Raw genomic sequence first — 19,527 nt, forward strand, 5'->3', positions numbered from 1 at the left:
CTCACTAATGCACCTAGCACATTCATGAGATTAATGAATGAAGTCTTGAAGGAATATGTAGGCAAGTTTGTTATTGTTTACCTTGATGATATTTTAGTTTTCAGTAGAAGCAAAGAAGAACACCTGGAGCATCTTAAGTTGGTTTTAAAACCTCTGCAGAAAGAGAAACTGCTGATAAATCTGAAGAAATGTAGTTTCATATAAGAATAATTAGTCTATTTGGGATTTGTAGTTTCTAAAGAAGGCTTGAAAATGGATCCAGAGAAATTCCAAGCAATTTGGAACTGGCCTACTCCAAGAAACATATTTGAGGTAAGAAGCTTTCATGGTCTTGCAAGTTTTTATAGAAATTTTATCAAAGGTTTTAGTTAGATTTGTGCACCAATTATTGAGACAATCAAAGAGACTAATCATCCATTCAAGTTGACAGAAGCAACAGACAAAAATTTTAAGTTGTTGAAGAAGAAAATCACAGAGAGACCAATTTTAGCTTTACCTAATTTTGAGAAAGTTTTTCAAGATGAAACTGATGCTAGTGGAGTTTCAATTGGAGCAGTTTTGAGTCAGGAACAGAGACCAATAGCTTACTTTAGTGTGAAAGTAAATGAAGCTAAGAAGAAGTATTCTTCTTATGATAAAGAGTTCTATGCTATTGTGCAAGCTTTAAAAAAATGGAGACATTATTTGCTACCAAAGGAGTTTGTATTATATTCTGACAATCATGCATTGCCGTTCATAAACAACCAATCAAAGTTGAACCAGAAACATGCCAAGTGGGTAGAGTTTTTACAGAGTTTCACTTTTGTGATAAAACACACAAGTGGTAAGTTGAACAAAGTTGTTGATGCTTTGAGTAGGGTAAATTTCATTATACAAGAATTAAGAGTTGGTATTGTAGGATTTGAAGAAATGGTTGATATGTATAAAGATGATGCAGAATTCAAAGATATTTATGTAGTTGTACAAAATCTAGCAATTCATAACAGAAGTCGGTGGTTAGATTATCTTATCCAAGGAGGTTTACTATTTAAAGGTATCAAATTGTGTATTCCCAAATGTTTTATTAGGAAAAACATAATTAAGGAGAAGCACAGTGGAGGATTATCTGGTCACTTTGGACAAGAAAAAACCTTTGCTCAGGTAAATGTTTTTTACTATTGGCCAAGGATGCAAACTGATGTTAAGAGATTTGTTGAGAAGTGTAGGATATGTCAACATGCTAAAGGGAGAAGCCAAAATATAGGATTGTACTAGCCATTTCCAATACCAGACAGACCATGGGATGCAGTTAGTATGGATTTTGTTTTGGGGTTACCTAGAACTCAAAGTCAATTTTAGTAGAGAGGGTTGGACCTCTCGAAAATGATCTTTACTTCATTATTGTAATAATTGGAATATTGTATTATTTTTAGACTAAGAGATAAGTTGTTAGTATAGGTGTGTAACAGAGCTTGAGAATAGAAATTTAATTTTTAGATTGAAAAATAGGGATTGATTTGTTAATGCAGTTAGGATAGGATTCAATTCATAAAAGAGAAAAAAATGTAATGATAGGGATTAGGATTGAGAACAGAGTGTGTAAGCGAGAGTTTTGAGTGACATAGATAGGGTTTGGGATAGAACAGATGTCAAGAAACTGTTGTAATCGGGTCGAGAGGGTGAAGACTCTGTAATTTACATTTCATTGAATAAAGGATTAAGTGTGGTGTTGCATGTTAATCCTAGTGCAAAAGGTCATTTATATCTGTGTATTAGCATTCAAAGAATTCATCGGGTAGTTTCCTCTATTTAAACATATTATTTATAAATCACAGCCGTTTATGTTTTTTTATCGTTAATCACTTCCGATTCGTGTTTAAGGTTAATATTGGGGCTAAATTGCTAAACCTTACTTAAAGCGTCTTTCTTAAAGTTAAGTAATAAGCACGTGGGTTGTTTTTGATGAGTGGGAAGCGGTATCTCGCGCGCTCAAAAAGTGGTAAGTAGTATTGTTCTGAGTCCGCGTGATTAGCCTTAGCACTCGACACGTAGCACGCCAAAACAACTTTTCTCGCATGCTCTCAATTTGATAACACCCGTGCTAGAGTCCGCGCGAGATTGCACGATGATCTTTGGATCAAGCGGGGTCAAGCGACAGTGGTGATCGTCTGGCTAGTTGGCGTGTGATACGATGCGATAGCCGTTGGATTTGGAAAGGTAAAATCAATGGTGCAGATCGAAGCGCTCGCTTCTGAAGAAAAGTTAAGTGGGACCCGCGATAATTAGTTGAAAAGCAGGACCCTCAAGGAAAAAAAAGCCACGTACAGAATCCGTTTAAGCGAAGTTGATTGGTTATAAAGTGAACCATTAGTCTATTATCCAACTATGACGTCATTTCGTCAACCTCCTGCGTCATTTTGGTATCAGAGCACAGAGATTAAGTTTTGCTACAACAAACATGCCACCGAGGAGAGGAGTTGGCATAGGTCAGGGGAGACCTCTAGCGAATGCAGTTCTACTGGATGAGATCCGGCATCTACGTACAAGGATGGAGGAAATGGAGAATGCTCAGATGAGAGCAACTGATGAAGGAGATGCTAGTGTGACAAAAGAATCTTCTGAGGAAGAAGAAGAGGTTGAAAGTGAAGCTGCCAAAGTTCTCAAGGTGTTGGCCAAAGCAAGTGGAAAACCAAAGATGGAAATACCTTTGTATGATGGGAATCTCAATGTAGAAGAGTTTATGGACTGGATCAGTTCATTAGACAAGTATTTTGACTATGAGAAGGAGGCTGATGACAAAAAGAAGGTGAAATTTGTAGTTACCAGATTGAAGTGTCATGTAGCTATCTGGTGGGATGAATTACAAACATCCAGAGAAAGAAAAGGGAATCCCAAGATCAAATGATGGGATAAAATGGTAAGTAAATTGAAAGCCAAATTTATGCCAAAATATTATCAATTAAATCTTTTTAGACAATTGCAAAACTCAAGACAAAAGAGCATGACTGTCAAAGAGTACACAGAAGAGTTTTACAAGCTGAACATTAGAGCAGGACATGTAGAGGATGATGAAGAGAAGGTAGCCATGTACATCAATGGCTTAAGGTATGATATACAGGATGAAATCAGCTTGCTGATTTCGAAGACAATTGAAGATGCCTAACAAGTAGCTTTGAAGGCAGAAGAGAAGATGTTCAGGAAACAAAATCAAAGGAACAGAGGAAAAAGTTCAGTAAGAGGTAGAGGAACTACTAGACCAAGATTTCAGTACCATCAGAGTGAAGCAGGAAGTTCAAGTAGTAGACCACCACAGAGAGGAGACTTTAATAGAGGAATATTTTCACCTAGAGGAAGGGGCTAAGGAAGAGAAATTCGGTGTTATACATGTGGAGAATGGGGACATGGATCATGGGACTATCCTCATAATAAAGCAACAAGTCAGAGGAATGTGAATGTGGTTGAGGAAAAGGAAGAGAAACCTCAAATTGCAGACAAGGAAGAATCACCTGAAGTAGGAGAATCCTTGTTGTTGAAAAGGGTATTGCTTAAGCCAGAGAAAGAGACAGGAGAACCAGCTCAGAGAAAGAGTATATTCAGAACTACATGCAAGTCCAAGGGAAAATGCTACAAAGTGATAATTGACAGTGGAAGCACTAATAACCTTGTTTCTACAGAAATGGTGGACAAGCTAGGATTAGTGAAAACAACACACCCTACTCCTTACAAAGTGTCATGGCTGCAAAAAGGACATCAGATTATTGTGACAAAACAATGCAAGGTAGAGATACATATTGGTACTTATAAGGATGTGATATTCCATGTTGTAATGCCAATGGATGTATGCCATGTGTTGTTGGGAAGACCTTGGTAGTTTGATCAGAAGGCTATTCATGATGGGAGAAGGAATACTTACACTTTGGAGAAAGATGGAAATAAGCACACACTGTTGCCATTGAAGGATGAAGCAGGCAAAGAGACACTTGGAAATAGTGTTATGCTGATGAGTGGAAAGGAGATGTTGCAAGAAGTTGGAAAAGGTGAAGAAATTCATTTTGCTATCATAGGGACACCTAACGTAATTTTAACTTCCACAAACTTAGATGATTTACCTGAAGAAATCAAAACTCTGTTGAATGATTGTGCTGATATTATTGTGGATGAGTTACCAAATGCATTACCACCAATTAGGAGTATTAGTCATCATATTGATCTAATACCTGGAGCAAGTTTTCCAAACAAAGCAGCATACAGATTAACTCCTCAAGAGAATGTAGAAGTTGGAAGACAAGTGTAAGAACTGATGGATAAGGGATTGATCAGAGAGAGCCTTAGTCCATGTGCTGTACAAGCAGTACTCAGTCCAAAGAAACGAGGTGAATGGCATATGTGTATAGATTCCAGTGTCATAAACAAGATTACTATCAGGTATAGATTTCCTTTACCACGCATGGATGGTTTGATGGATTGTTTGAGTGGGTCAAAGTATTTTACTAAGATAGATCTGGAGAGTGGATATCATCAAATAAGAATTAGAGAAGGAAATGAATGGAAGACTACATTTAAAACAAATAGTGGTTTGTATGAGTGGTTAGTGATGCCTTTTGGACGCACTAATGCACCTAGCACATTCATGAGATTAATGAATGAAGTCTTGAAGGAATATGTAGGCAAGTTTGTTATTGTTTACCTTGAGGATATTTTAGTTTTCATTAGAAGAAAAGAAGAACACCTTGAGCATCTTAAGTTGGTTTTAAAAGTTCTGCAGAAAGAGAAACTGTTGATAAATCTGAAGAAGTGTAGTTTCATAAAAGAATAATTAGTCTATTTGGGATTTGTAGTTTCTAAAGAAGGCTTGAAAATGGATCCAGAGAAATTCCAAGCAATTTGGAACTGGCCTACTCCAAGAAACATATTTGAGGTAAGAAGATTTCATGGTCTTGCAAGTTTTTATAGAAATTTTATCAGAGGTTTTAGTCAGATTTGTGCACCAATTATTGAGACAATCAAAGAGACTAATCAGCCATTCAAGTGGACAGAAGCAACAGACATAAATTTTAAGTTGCTGAAGAAGAAAATCACAAAGAAACCAATTTTAGCTTTACCTGATTTTGAGAAAATTTTTCAAGTTGAAACTGATGCTAGTGGAATTTCAATTGGAGCAGTTTTGAGTCAGGAACAGAGAACAATAGCTTACTTTAGTGAGAAAGTAAATGAAGCTAAGAAGAAGTATTCTTTTCATGATAAAGAGTTCTATGCTATTGTGCACGCTTTAAAAAAATGGAGACATTATTTGCTACCAAAGGAGTTTGTATTATATTCTAACAATCATACATTGCAGTTCATAAACAACCACCCAAAGTTGAACCAGAAACATGCCAAGTGGGTAGAGTTTTTACAGAGTTTCACTTTTGTGATAAAACACACAAGTGGTAAGTTGAACAAAGTTGTTGATGCTTTGACCAGGGTAAATTTCATTATACAAGAATTAGGAGTTGGTATTGTAGGATTTGAAGAAATGGTTGATATGTATAAAGATGATGTAGAATTCAAAGATATTTATGCAGTTGTACAAAAACCAACAATTCATAACAGAAGTCAGTGGTTAGATTATCTTATCCAAGGAGGTTTATTGTTTAAAGGTAACAAATTGTGTATTCCCAAATGTTCTATGAGGGAAAACATAATTAAGGAGAAGCACAGTGGAGGATTATATGGTCACTTTGGACAAGACAAAACCTTTGCTCAAGTAAATTATTTTTACTATTGGCCAAGGATGCAAACTGATGTTAAGAGATTTGTTGAGAAGTGTAGGCTATGTCAGCATGCTAAAGGGAGAAGCCAAAATACAGGATTGTACTAGCCATTGCCAATACCAGACAGACCATGCGATGCAGTTAGTATGGAATTTTTTTTGGGGTTTCCTAGAACTCAAAGAGGGAATGATTCCATTTATGTTGTGGTAGATTGATTTTCCAAGATGGCACATTTCATTGCATGTAAAAAGACTAGTGATGCAACACATATTGCTAATCTGTTTTTTTCAGAAGTAGTAAGGTTACATGGATTGCCTATAAGTATTGTGTCTGATAGGGATACAAAGTTTGTTGGGCATTTCTGGAGAACTCTTTGGAAGAAACTAAGTGCCAACCTTAGTTTCAATTCAGCATATCACCCTCAAATAGATGGATAGACTGAAGTGGTAAACAAAAGCTTGGGGAACATATTAAGAAGTTTAGTGTATAACAATCCTAAGCAATGGGATTTAGCACTTGCTCAAGCTGATTTTGCTTATAATGACACTCCAAACCGAAGTATTGGAATGAGTCCATTTCAGATTGTTTTTGGAATGAATCCAAGAGGTGTGTATGAACTCAGAAATTTGGGTAAACAGGAGACAAGAAGTGCAAAAGCTGAAGAGTTTGCAGAGCAGATGCAAAGACTACAAGAAGATGTCAAATACAGATTGCAGGAAAGAAGCGGTAAATATAAACAGAGAGCTGATATGAAGATGAGAGAAAAGGAATTCCAAGTGGGAGATCTAGTGATATTATACTTGAGAAAAGAAAGATTTCCTGTTGGGACTTATAATAAACTAAAGATGAAAAAGATAGGACCATGTAGAATTGTGAGGAAGTTTTCAACTAATGCTTATGAAATTGAATTTCCAGAAGGAATTGGAATATCACCTATCTTCAATGTTGTAGATTTGTATCCATACAAAGAGATAGAGTCAGAGCTACAGAAGGAACCTACAGAGGATGAAGTTCAAACTTTAAACTGGGAAGAACAAATGCCAAAGACAAACAAGAAAGAGGTGGAATCTGTTTTGGAGAAAAGAGTATCCAAAAGAACCAGAGGATAGGTTTATTTCCAGTACTTAGTCAAATGGAAGGGACCGCCAGTGGAGGATGTTAGTTGGTTAACAACCGTAGAGTTATAGAAGTATGGAGTAAACCCTGAAAGTCTGAGGGATGATTCTTTTCTTCCCTGAGAGTCTGATGTAGGAGCATCCAGGCTTAGCCAGCAATGCGATTGTATGTTCACATGTTGTGGCTAAAATGAGATGAATTTCATTGACCTGAGTGGTCAAAGTCAATTTTAGTAGAGAGGGTTGGACCTCTCGAAAATGATCTTTACTTCATTATTGTAATAATTGGAATATTGTATTATTTTTAGATTAAGAGATAACTTGTTATTATAGGTGTGTAACAGATCTTGAGAATATAGATTTAATTGTTAGATTGATAAAAATAGGGATCGAGTTGTTAATGCAGTTAGGATAGGATTCAATTAATAAAATAGAAAAAGAATGTAATGGTAGGGATTAGGATTGAGAACAGAGTGTGTAAGCGAGAGTTTTGAGTGACAGAAATAGGGTTTGAGATAAAACAAAGGTCAGGAAACCGTTGTAATTGGGTCGGGAGGGCGAAGAATCTGTAATTTACATTTCATTGAATAAAGGATTAGGTGTGGTGTTGCGTGTTAATCCTGGTGCAGAAGGTCGTTTATATCTGTGTATCGACGTTCAAAGACTTCATCGGGTATGTTCCTCTGTTTAAACGTATTATTTATAAATCACAGCCGTTTATGTGTTTTATCGTTAATCACTGCTGATTCGTGTTTAAGGTTAATATTGGGGCTAAAGAGCTAAACCTTACTTAAAGTGTCTTTCTTAAAGTTAAGTAATAAGCACGTGGGTTGTATTTAATAAGCGAGAAGTGGTATCTCGCACGCTCAAAAAGTGGTAAGTAGTATTGTTCCGAGTCTGCGCAATTAGCCTTAGCACTCGACACGTAGCATGCCAAAACAAATTTTCTCGCGTGCACTCAATTTGATAACGACTGTGCTAGAGTCTGCACGAGATTGTGCGACGATCATTGGATCAAGCAGGGTCAAGTGACAATGGTGATCGTCCGGCTAGTTGGCGCGTGATACGACGCGGTAGCTGTTGGATCTGGAAAGGAAAAATCGATGGTGTAGATTGAAGCGCTCACTTTTGAAGAAAAGTTAAGTGGGACCAGTGGTACTTAGTTAAAGAGCGGGACCCTCAGGGAAAAGAAATCCACGTACAAAATCTGTTTAAGCGAAGCTGATTGGTTATAAAGTGAACCATTAGTCTATTATCTGACTACGACCTCATTTCGTCAACCTCCTGCGTCAAACACATAAGATCGATGACGCACAATGACACACAGTGGCATGGGAGAGGATTTCTTCCCAAAGGAACACCTTATGATGTAATTATTAGGTCGATGGTATAGATTTAACATCAAACGAATACAAATCAAAAGTTGAGATTTATCTACAAAGTAGTTATGCTCTTTTTTCATTTTTAATTAAATTGATTAATTAAAAAATATATATCATATGAACAAGTGTTATATGAAATGGGTTATGATTTTTCGGATATTTGGTCTTGAGAAGCTATGGTATTGGCCCATGATAATGTAACAAAGCCTATTTACAAATTCAGGATCTCCATAATAAAGTGGGGTGAATCTCCGTGGTTAAAAATATTGTTACATTTTTTTTAAATGTATATATGTTCAACTTATATAATAATAATAATATAATTATAATTATTTTTATGATAATAATAATTATTATAATTATAATTATAATTTAGTTAATTTTTTGTCTTTTTATAATTTTAAGAATGTGAAATGTATGTGAAGTAATTGTTTTGATATTTATTGTGGATTGATGTTTACAAGAATTAGACTAACCATTTAATTTATATGATTGTCTAACATGTGAATATATAAATATGATAAAAGACATTTAACAAAAATGTATCTTTTTAAAGATCTTTTAACAAAAATGTAACTTTTTAAAAATATCTATGAATTATATATATATATATATATATATATATATATAAACTTCACATTAGATATAGGACTTACAAATGTCCTAGCATGCAATTAAAATGTGTTACTCTCAATTATTTATGTGTGAGAAAGAAAGAAAAATTGAAATATATATATGTATATATATAAACTTCATATTGAATAATATATCATTAAAATGTCTTAATTATAAGAAATGTTTTATTCATATATATATATATATATATAATTCAAAATGGATATAGAGTGTAATGAAAGTTTTTTACCTTTCCATTATCATTATATAAATATAATTTTATTTAAGATGGATATATATATCTATATCTATATATATATATTCCCCTATAAAAAAGTCGTAATTTCCATTAAAGTTTGAAAATTACATTTTGTAGATGCCTCAGCATATGCATATGTGAGGCGATATAGCCTGTCAATATGTAGATGTACAAAAATAAAAAAAAATGTGTTCCACATAGGGAGCACTGATATATCAGCATAATATCAACATAAAACTGTCTCTACGTAGAGAGAACGATCATAGCGCTATTTGTGTGAAAGACCATAAAAACTTAGATATGTAATAAAAAATTTCTACCAAGCTCGTGAGCCCATTAAACTGCATGTAAATCTATGAATGGCCTGTGATAGTGCTGGTAGAAAGCACCATCCTTCTCTTCCTGTATTAACCAATTGTTATCCTACCTGTGCGTTGCCTCCTTTGATAGGAAGTCTGCCCTTGTGTTGCACTCCCTGAAAATGTGATGACATACGAAAGTGTCAAATAATGATATAAGCCTGTGAGCCTCAACCAATATGTGCCTCAATGAGTATGCATTGCAGTTAGCTGTTTTATTTAACCAATTGCATACAATTTTAGAATCCCCAAAGAGTTGTAGATGTCTACATTGTTTTTCTAAGGCAAATTGTATGAGGTATTTGGCAATGCAGAGTTCAAAAAAATTGTTGGTTCCCCTTCCCAGACCCATTTGAATTTTAAAGCAGTGTACATCAGATAAATATATTATTGCCCCTCCCCCACATCCCAAATCCTGGGCTGATCCATCGAGATAGGCCCACGGGATGGACTTATTGATGATTTCAGGTTGTATGACTCTAGTGGGGTGGACTAAATATTCTTCAGGTAGCAGGTCGTAATCAACAATGATCCTAGGCAATATTGAGTTCCAGTGAGGTGCTTTACGATGAAAAATAGTCTGATTCCAAGCAATCCAGATAGCCCAGCACATGATTAAGGGCATATTCCTTTCTTTCCCACTATGAGCCGCCCACCATAAGCTCCAAGCCTCTGAGATATTCCTTCCCTGCCAACATTTTAGAGAGGGGTAGTGTGATGTTATATGTCTCCATTGCTCTTTATTTACAAGGCAATCCAGAAATAAATGTTCTATGTCCTCGGAATTCTCTCTGCATAAATGACACCAAAACGGTCCATGGAAAGCTCTCTTCATCAGGTTTGAGCCTATCGGGATCTTGTTGAAGAGGATTGTCCACATGAGGACATGTGTTCTAGGTGCAGCTTTAAGTTTCCATAAGGCTTTCCACCAAGGCTCAATATGTCGTGGCTTGTCAGATTCCATCAAGATCAAATACCCTTCCTTTGGTGTGTATCTTCTGTGCTTGGCATGAGCCCAAATGATCTCGTCTTCACCTTTAGTGATCCGGATATGAGACTCAATCAATGCATCAGTATAAAGAAGCCAACATTAATGCCATTATGCAGGTATGTTGAGGTCAAGTGCAGATTTCCAGGCTTGTTGAAACATTGAGGAGTGCGCCTCATCCATTATGTGACTGATATTCATAATTCCTTGTCTCGCAAGATAATGCTTCAAATCCGTGGGCAGTCGATGTGCATTGCCACATCCTATTTAGTGGTCAGCCTCGATTCGAACAGAGGTTCCTAGATGTATTCTCCATGTAAGTCCATCTCGAATGAGGTTGATGGAATTTATGACAACCTTCCAAATGATCGATATATTAGAGCTAACTCTTTGTTCGTGCCGGATCCAGTCCATAATATAGGAGGGACTAATGTATTTAGTCGTAGCAACTTTAGTCCATAGATTGTTTGTATTGATAAGCTGCCAACCCAGTTTTGCCGCCAAAGCTTTGGAGAATATGTCCAGCCGCTTTATTCCCCACCCTCCCCATCTTTTAGGTTTGGCGATGGTATCCCATTTTACCGAGGCAAATATTCTTCCTTGATGGTTCCCTTTCCATAAGAAATGGCAGCAGATGTTTTGTATTTTGGCTAGGATACCTCTGGGTATGCAAGCTAGCGTCATCTAATATATAGGTGTAGCTTCCAATACTTCTTTTATGAGGACCAGTCGGCCAACCCTTGAAAGGTACTTGTGATACCAGATGTTGAGGCATTTTTCAATCTTGGTGATGAGCCATATCCAATCAGTGATTTTGTATCCTTGTGGCTTTAGTCTATATCCAAGGTATCTCAACCCTTCTTCAATGGTTAGAAGGGTAAAGGGAAAACGCCTGAGAGCAAATTAGATCTCATGTTGTGTACATCCCAAGGCTGTCACTGTGGATTTGCTAACAATAATTGCCATACCAGTAGCTTGTTGGAATAGCCCAAAAGCATTCTGAAGTGTTGTGATATCCCCAATGCTCCCATTCAAGAATATGAGCACATCATCCACAAATAAAAGGTGTGTAAGGCTGCATGAATCCATGATTTTAATTCCTTCTATCCTACCTCTTCTATGTTCAGCACTAATGATCTTGCTCAATCCTTCCATGATGAGAAGAAATAGAAGTGGGGAGAGTGGGCATCCTTGTCTAAGCCCACGCTCAGCATGAAAAAAGGGGGTAGCTGCTCCATTGATTAGTACACTGAAAGATACATTAGTGATACAGCACATGATCCATTTGATATAAGCATAGGGGAAGCCCAAGTGAGTTAATAACATCCTGATGTAGAGGCATTTGACTCTGTGAAAATCTTTTGATAAATCAACTTTTAAAATCATGCCTTTCAATTTCCTTAGATGAACAGAATGAAGCAATTCCTGGGTTGTTCCAACTGCTTCATGAATTTGACAGTTTTGGAGGAAGGAAAATTGCTCAGGGGAAATATGGGTAGATAGTATGGGTTTGAGGCGGTTAGCAATGATCTTGGCGACAATATTTAGATGCAGTTACATAGAGATATAGGTCGGAAGTTATTAAAAGTGGAGGGCTTATCCGATTTAGGGATAACGGCAATAAATGTAGAGTTGATGGCCACAAACATCTTGCCATTCCTGCAGCATTCCTCAATAACATTTAGTAAGTCCATGCCTAGAATGTCAAAAAAAGCAATATAGAACTCAATAGACCAACCATCCGGTCCTGGGCTCTTATCTTTCTTGAACCATTTTAATGTGGCCTCAAGTTCTCCCATAGTGACCTCCCTGGTAAGTTCCAGAGCCTCGTCCTGATCCATGAACCTAGGGAAAAGCTCAGCAGTGCGCATAACTTCCACCAAGTTAACAATATGGGGAGCCTTGTAGATGTCTTTAAAGTGTGAAGTGGCTAGGTTAGCTAGATCGCAGGCTGATTGAATTGTATGCCCCTATTCATTCTGTAGTTCCCATATTGTATTTATGGCCTTTCGTCCATTAGAAAATCTATGATAGAATCTGGTGTTATCATCACCCTCCTTTAACCAGATTTCCCTGCTTCTAAGTCTCCAGCATTCTTCCTTGTCCTTCAGTATTTGAATCCTTTGTTGAATGAGGGAGGTGATCATATATTTGTGGTCCTAGGAGTAAAATATGCCATCAATGCTTTCCTCATATATGGTGATTTCCTGTTCAACCTTCTGTAGTATGTGATCATCCTGTATCCTCTTCTTGTGGGCCCAATATTTGGATAAGGATTTCAATTCCTTTAGGTTGCGCACAAACCCAGCTGCAATATCCCCTCCTTCCCCAATCAGGTGATTAATCCAATAATCAAATACTAGTTTGATATATGTGGGGTCTCGTAACCATGCAGAGTTAAACTTGAAGGGGGCCTTAATTCTATGCTTATCACCTTCCAGTTCAAGAAATATAGGTCCATGATCAGATATGCGTCCTGATCCTACCCATTGACGAATCCGTGGGACCTCATTGTATAAGGCCTCCTTAATGAGAAATCTATCCAGTCTCCTAGCTAAACTGTGTTCCCCAATTCTATTGTTCCTCCAGGTGTATTGTATCTTTGCAGAGGGGATGTCTATCCAGTTGTGATCCTCCAAGAGATTTGAAAAAAAATCAGACAGCCCATCTACCTGAGCCTGTTGACCCCACGATTCCATGAAACCAATAGAGAAATTTAGGTCCCCTCCTAGAATGATATTGTCTTTCTGGTTAATAGAGGAGCTAAGCAGTTTCCTCCAGTAAACAGCGCTGTCTTGACAAGGGCCATATACATTGATAATTATGTATTCTACCTCTAAGGTGGCAGAATATATGTCAGCCCCAAAATGACAGATTCCCCCCCAAACTCTCTTCAATTCAGTGGTGCGATTCTTGACACCTAGGGCTATGCCACCAGAATGACCAGAAAAATCCAGTGCATGGAATGACCAACCAGGCAACCATGATTCCAAAAGAGGGATAATAGTCCTGGACATGCCTAGGGTTTCTTGTAGAAATATGATATCAACTGTAACACAAGCAAAAAGTCTTCTTAGAGCTAGTTTTTTACCAGGGCTAGCTAACCCTTGACAATTGAATGATAGGATCTTCATTTGGGGGGGGGGGGGGGGGGTGGGGGGGTTGCTAGGGTATTCCTTGCTCTAAGAACCCTGTCAAGTGTCTGTTTTCTACCTAGCGCTACCTCTTCACCAGAAAGGTGCTTGGCTTTGGAGAGGGATGATGGTCATCCCCTAGTTAGTTTAAGGGGTGTAGGGGTGACCTCCAGATCAAATCTGACGGCATCCGATTCTTGTATTTTTCCTTTTGAATGTAGAGGATATCAGGAGTTAGAGGCTACCAAAAGGGGAGGTGGGGGGTGGAAGGGTGCTGAGGTGATGGAAGGCTGGGTGTATGAGAATATCGGGGGGGGCTTGAAAGGTGCAGGCCACATTGATGGGATGAGACAGCTTGGTTCCATGATAAAAGAAGCGACCCACATGGGGGGGCTATAGTGAGATGAATGTGTATTGTGTGCAGATGAGATCAATGCAGATGAGATCGATGTGGAATATGAATTTATTGAACTATTTGTAACTGCAATTGATGAGGTGAGAGGGAGAGAGAAAGTAGACATACCCGTGGAGAAGACATCTCCTTGAGCCACCCGAGATCTTGTCAGAGGAGGGGAGGGTGGCTGGTAAGGTGTCTTCCCACGCTTCTTCTTTGTTCCTTTCGCCGAGTCCACCTTCGCCACCTCGTTTTCCGTCTACTATCCTTTTGTATCATCCTCCTCAGTCGACTGTTGTGAATGAGGTTTCGGTATTTCAAAATCCTTATTTTGTGCCTCTTTCTTGTCCTTGCAGTTCAGCGGAAAATTTCTGAATAGGTGTCCGACCTTATGACATCTCTGGCACCGGTAAGGGACTCCTTCATAATCCAGTATCTGCTTTCGCGAGAAGGATCTCCATTGAATGGTAATGTGCTCCTGCAGTCCTCCTCTAGTGTCTAAGTACACCAATATCCTCGCATAGGCCATCATCCCTGTGGTCTGGAATGATTTATCATATTCCATGTAATTGCTGAGTGAGTTCCCTTTCCTTCTGAATATATCTTCTGACCAGAACTGCAGCGGCAAGCCAGGTAGCCTGATCCAAATAGGCCTGACCCCAATCTATTCTATCTCTGGGTCAAATAAGGGCATCCATCACTTCAGTAACACAAGGGCATGCTTGAAATGCCAAAAGGAAGACAAAACCCAGTTCGTGTGGTCAGGGCTGGCAAATCTTAGTGCAAACCAACTGCGCATGAATATTTAAACAAAGGTAATGTCGGCCAAGTGGTATCCCCAAATCTTCGATGCCCAAGTCTTCAAGCATGCTGCAGTGTAATTTCTGCCCTAATTCTGCCAACAAGAACTCTATCTACAAAATCCATGGTGTCGCTCCACTGTATATCCTCCCCAAGCCTCAATATTACATCCTCTGCCCTGGTCTTAAAGCATTTATACTTCTTCAAGGGTTGAGGCTCACCTGCAGATGGGTTTAGGGGAGCTTGTTCCGAAGCAGCATTGGTAACGGCGAAAGTAGTGAGGGTAACCGAGAACGGCGGGGGTTCATAAACAAGGCCAATGTTGTCGAGACTAGGGTTAAGACAACTCGAGATAAACCCCAAGGTAGATGGTGACAGGGGAGGTGAGGAGAGAGCCGACTAGGTTGGCGGGTCATCCGGTAAGATAACCGCAGGGTTGAAAGGACCAGAAAACTGAGGGAGCTTAATAGTAGTGCCGGTAAGGACGTCGTTGTAGGGTATCATTCCCTCTGATGCTGAATGCGTGGAAATCCAAATGGATCCCTCCTCCAACGGGTCTTCCGAGTAGTCCACTAGGTTTATGTCCATCGCGCCAGCTGCTAGTGGAGTAGGAATGAAACGAGCAGTGAATCTGGCAATAAGGGTGGTAACCGACAGTGAACACAGGAACGGTGGAGAAGCAATGTCGTTGAGGGAGTAGAATCGGCAAGAATGTAGCAGGTAGCGGGTAAACGGGGAGGTATCGCAACGGTATCGCGTTGGTGAGCCAACGAGGAGGAGTGAAACGTAAAAAAAAACCTTCAATTAAAAACTACAAACAAATAATACGCCCTTAGACTTCTTGTTCTAAGAGTGTGTAGATAGAACGAGACGGTTTCGTTGTCTACAGCAGTATCCCGTACTGCAGACCGTAACCCCAAAGTATCCATGTTTACTCTTACCGATTTCTTTCCATGTTGTTTGCGACGATCCATAGATTTATCATTTAAGATATATATATATATAATTTAAAATGGACATGGAGTGTAATGAATTTTTTTCACCTTTCCATTATCATTATATAAATATAATTTTTAAGATGGATATGGAGTGTAATGAAAATTTTCTACCTTTACATTATTATTATATAAATATAATTTTATTTAAGATAGATATGGAGTGTAATTAAATTTTTTTACTTTTCCATTATCATTTTTATATTATATTAACTTATATTGAAATATTTTTATGAATATTGAAATATTTTATTTATATCTTACATTTAAATATATTTATTATTATTTTGTTTTATTTGTTTGTAAGTTTGGCAGGACCTTTTCATTCATTTTCTTTCAAGAATGACAAATTACAAACAAGGGAAAGTTACAACCAGAAATCAAAATGTTTAGATGGCCTCAACCTGGCCAGACGGAAACCATATATGTTGGCCACCTAACTGCATGATATGCCATCCAAAAACAGAATAATACAAGTCTACCAAGTAGTGTTAAATATGTCTAAGTGTCTTTATACTTCCTATACTCTAAATAACTTAAAACATAAAGTAAAGTCTGAAGCTGCTACATATATCAAAAGCCAAAACAAAGATGAAAACAACATGCTACTAATTGTCAGATGAATCCACAGGACTTGGATCCTTTGCACTAGAGCTCGGAAGCTCAGTTTGCGAGATGCAGGGAATGTGTTGTTCGATGCGACTGAGGCGGCCATTCTATTGTTGTAGTTGAAACTGAATCCGTTGAAATTCCTTGCGAAAATCTGGGAATCCCTGAGTAGTTTTGGGTGAGTCTGAAGGGAGGTGCACCAACACTTTAGCTATTATATTTTTCATCAACCAATACAAAAACATAGTTTGCTTGTATTGAGAGGACTAGCCACGTGAGTGACCAGGGTCAGGTGCCAAGACTTTCTAGTCTCCCAAGTCAATTTTTGTATCTACAACTTGTTGATTAAGTTCGGCTTCCCACCCAACTATGAGTTGATGCACCTGAGGTGAGATGCCCTCGTGGTAAGCATTGGCGACATCTCTTATGAGGCGAGAGGTTGTTTTCCGACCTCACCTTCTTCTTGAATGGGAGTGGGCTTGGTTGCCCTCACGGTTCTGCGCCGGTTGCATGCCACAACCGCAAATACCTTGAGCTTGCCCTTCACTGAGGCAGCACTAGCCATGAGATAGCAAAAACTTGAACCATCAACAATACCAACTAGAGACACAATGGTAGACTCTTAGTTGACCAATAAACTTTAACCTTGAAATTCTAGAAACCGCACCAGATAGGAGAACCTGTCAAGTTTTCAAGGCAGGAGGGCAGAAAACAATAAGTTAACCGACTACTTACCCTACAGTGAGCAATAAAAAGGAAATGAGGCCAATTCTGAAACCCAAGACTATACCACCAACCCTACCATGAGTGATGTTGGGTGTAAGCTTGAAACGAGCAGCAAACGAGCCTCCTGACAAAGAATCAAGAACTTCTCAGAATTCAAATTAAATTTATATGTTTTTAAAATAAAATACATGTTTTATTATTATGTATATTGATATTTATTTTACATAAATTTCTTTAATATAATAATGTTATATTAATATTCAGTAAAAACAAGAACACCATCCTCCTCGTGACAAGGACCTTTTCGATGATATGCGTGTTTGCGGCTAGTTGATGTCACTAAAACTACGCGAACACCTTTACAAAACCATTGACTTATAAGACATACATGTGATGTTTTCGACACATGGGTGCCCAATACAGTGATGAGCTTTAGGGATAAAAAAAACTGTTTTACTCATATTTAGGTTTAATCGAATTGTTTTTTAAATAAATATCCAATTTCGATTTACAACTTTAAACAAAACAAAACCTTATATCCAACTTTAACCAAAATTTATTTTAACAATAAAGAAATATATCCCTACTAACCTACAAATGTTTAGGCCGATAGGCCTTCCTTTGAAAGGGACCTTTCGTCGTCCTTCTCCTTCTGACGCTGACACCTGGCGATCGCCATTTGCATTCAATCCATCGTTAATTTGCGAATAGGGTTTCCTCTCCCTCCGCTTCTGCCTCCGTCTCCACCACTGCATATTCCCACAGCATCGTGAATTTGCGATTGGGGTTTCCTCCGCCTCCAACTCCATAACTGCATATTCCCACAGCAGGAAAAGGGAAAACCCCTGCCTCCACCTCCACTGCGTATCCCCACAGCAGCCCCCCTCCACCTCCATCACTGCATATTCCCGCAGCAGCAAGAAGGACACGGCCGTCTTATTTCTCCTGGATTGCGAATCTTTATGGACTATCAAGAATATAGCGGGAGGGAAAGAACATAACTTCTCTGCAAAATGTGTATTTAGCACTTCCTCCGTTAATATCGCCATTTTCGCTTCATGATAAGAGGAATCAGTGGGCTACCTTCATCTCGGTCTTCGAGCTCAAGGCGTGCAATAGGGTAAACCTGTACTTCTTCATGAATTACTTGTAGGTTCTATTTACACTTATTAGTATAGATCCCTCTCAAACCCTGATGTATTGAGCTTTGAAATCCCGATTTATTGTGCTCTTTAAACTTCTGGATGTCCAAAGGTTTAATGATTAAGACGGATATGTGTAGATTTTATTGATGAGCAATCCTATAGGTACTTGTTAAACCTGTTTAACCCTCGAAATAAATCGGCATAAAAGATAAAATAATCTTTTGGGGCTTAAAATGGATGTAGGTTAGTTCTTTTTATTTCTTTAAATTCCTTTAGGTTATGTTTTCTGGCGGAAAGCCTTGCTTTTCTAGGCATAACAACTCTATATAATGTTTCTTTGGTTCACTGCAACCAGTTAACAGGGTAAGGCTTATGGATGTGATTGTTCGGTACCTCCTGAAAAGTGAAGTGGTGGAAGAAGACCTTTCAATATGGTCAAATATTGAACTGGTTTGGATGGAAAGTCAAATGAACTTTTCAGCTCTGTTATTGCGGCGGCAAAGCTCAGTGTCTCCTATTGGCCCCATTGCGGCTGGTCAGCTGCTCCTCCAAATTGTAGATGTATTGGCCTTATAATCATAAATGGTCTTAGATTTTCATAATGCTCATTCTTCTTGTTTTGGGGATTTCTCGGCTGGTATTAGCAATGTTCAAGAATACCTAGGAAACATTTTAGCAGGATTCATGTTCAAGAATACCTAGGAAACATTTTTTTGAAGCAATTTCATTTGTGTTCATTGCGCATCACTTTTCTTTCATGTTGATGATCACTGTGTTTCAATGTTCAGTGAAGGAAAAATTGCAAAGTGATATTTTTTATTTTGTTTGTTGCTCGAGGCACTGGAGCGATCTTATTTGCCACAATCATTTCTTTTCGTTGAGCATGCCGCAGAATATTCATGGACCAATGCCAGCGCATTACAATTATATGAAAACTCATCTTGCCCAGTATGGTTGTTACTTCATATTTTGTTAGAGATGGTTGTTGAAAAAATGACTACTCTGACACTGGTTTTCCTGTTGTATGACAATGAGGAAATCTACTATCCAAACCCACAATTAGCCACAAATCCCATTAGCATTTTATATTGCAGTCCAAATATGAATGATGCTGTGGAGTTGATAGTGAATGTTTTCACCCAAATTGGAAATATTAGTGCACTGAGGAGAGGATATCAAATTGACTAATTTAATCATTTATCTGTTTGGCATGTGAATTATTGCTATTTTAGTTCCACACGCCCTATTGTTTCAGGATAAATAGATGCAGTTC

General features: G+C 38.2%; 1 protein-coding gene and 1 long non-coding RNA gene across 2 annotated transcripts; one reads left to right on the forward strand and one right to left on the reverse strand.

Moving 5' to 3' along the window:
- Positions 1 to 12,609: 12,609 nt before the first annotated feature.
- Positions 12,610 to 13,467, reverse strand: LOC149262452 (uncharacterized). The gene has a single exon (XM_089379734.1). The coding sequence runs from the start codon at positions 13,465 to 13,467 to the stop codon at positions 12,610 to 12,612; it is 858 nt and encodes a 285-aa protein (XP_089235860.1).
- Positions 13,468 to 17,712: 4,245 nt separating this feature from the next.
- LOC149262453 (uncharacterized) lies at positions 17,713 to 19,073 on the forward strand. The gene is made up of 2 exons (XR_016259144.1): positions 17,713 to 18,229; positions 18,610 to 19,073. It is a non-coding gene; the product is annotated as an uncharacterized LOC149262453 (long non-coding RNA).
- Positions 19,074 to 19,527: the final 454 nt, after the last annotated feature.

Source organism: Pinus tabuliformis, chromosome 6, assembly GCF_031772625.1.
Source record: "Pinus tabuliformis cultivar Carrire ecotype Pingquan chromosome 6, CPIR1, whole genome shotgun sequence".
NCBI classification, from domain to species: domain Eukaryota; kingdom Viridiplantae; phylum Streptophyta; class Pinopsida; order Pinales; family Pinaceae; genus Pinus; species Pinus tabuliformis.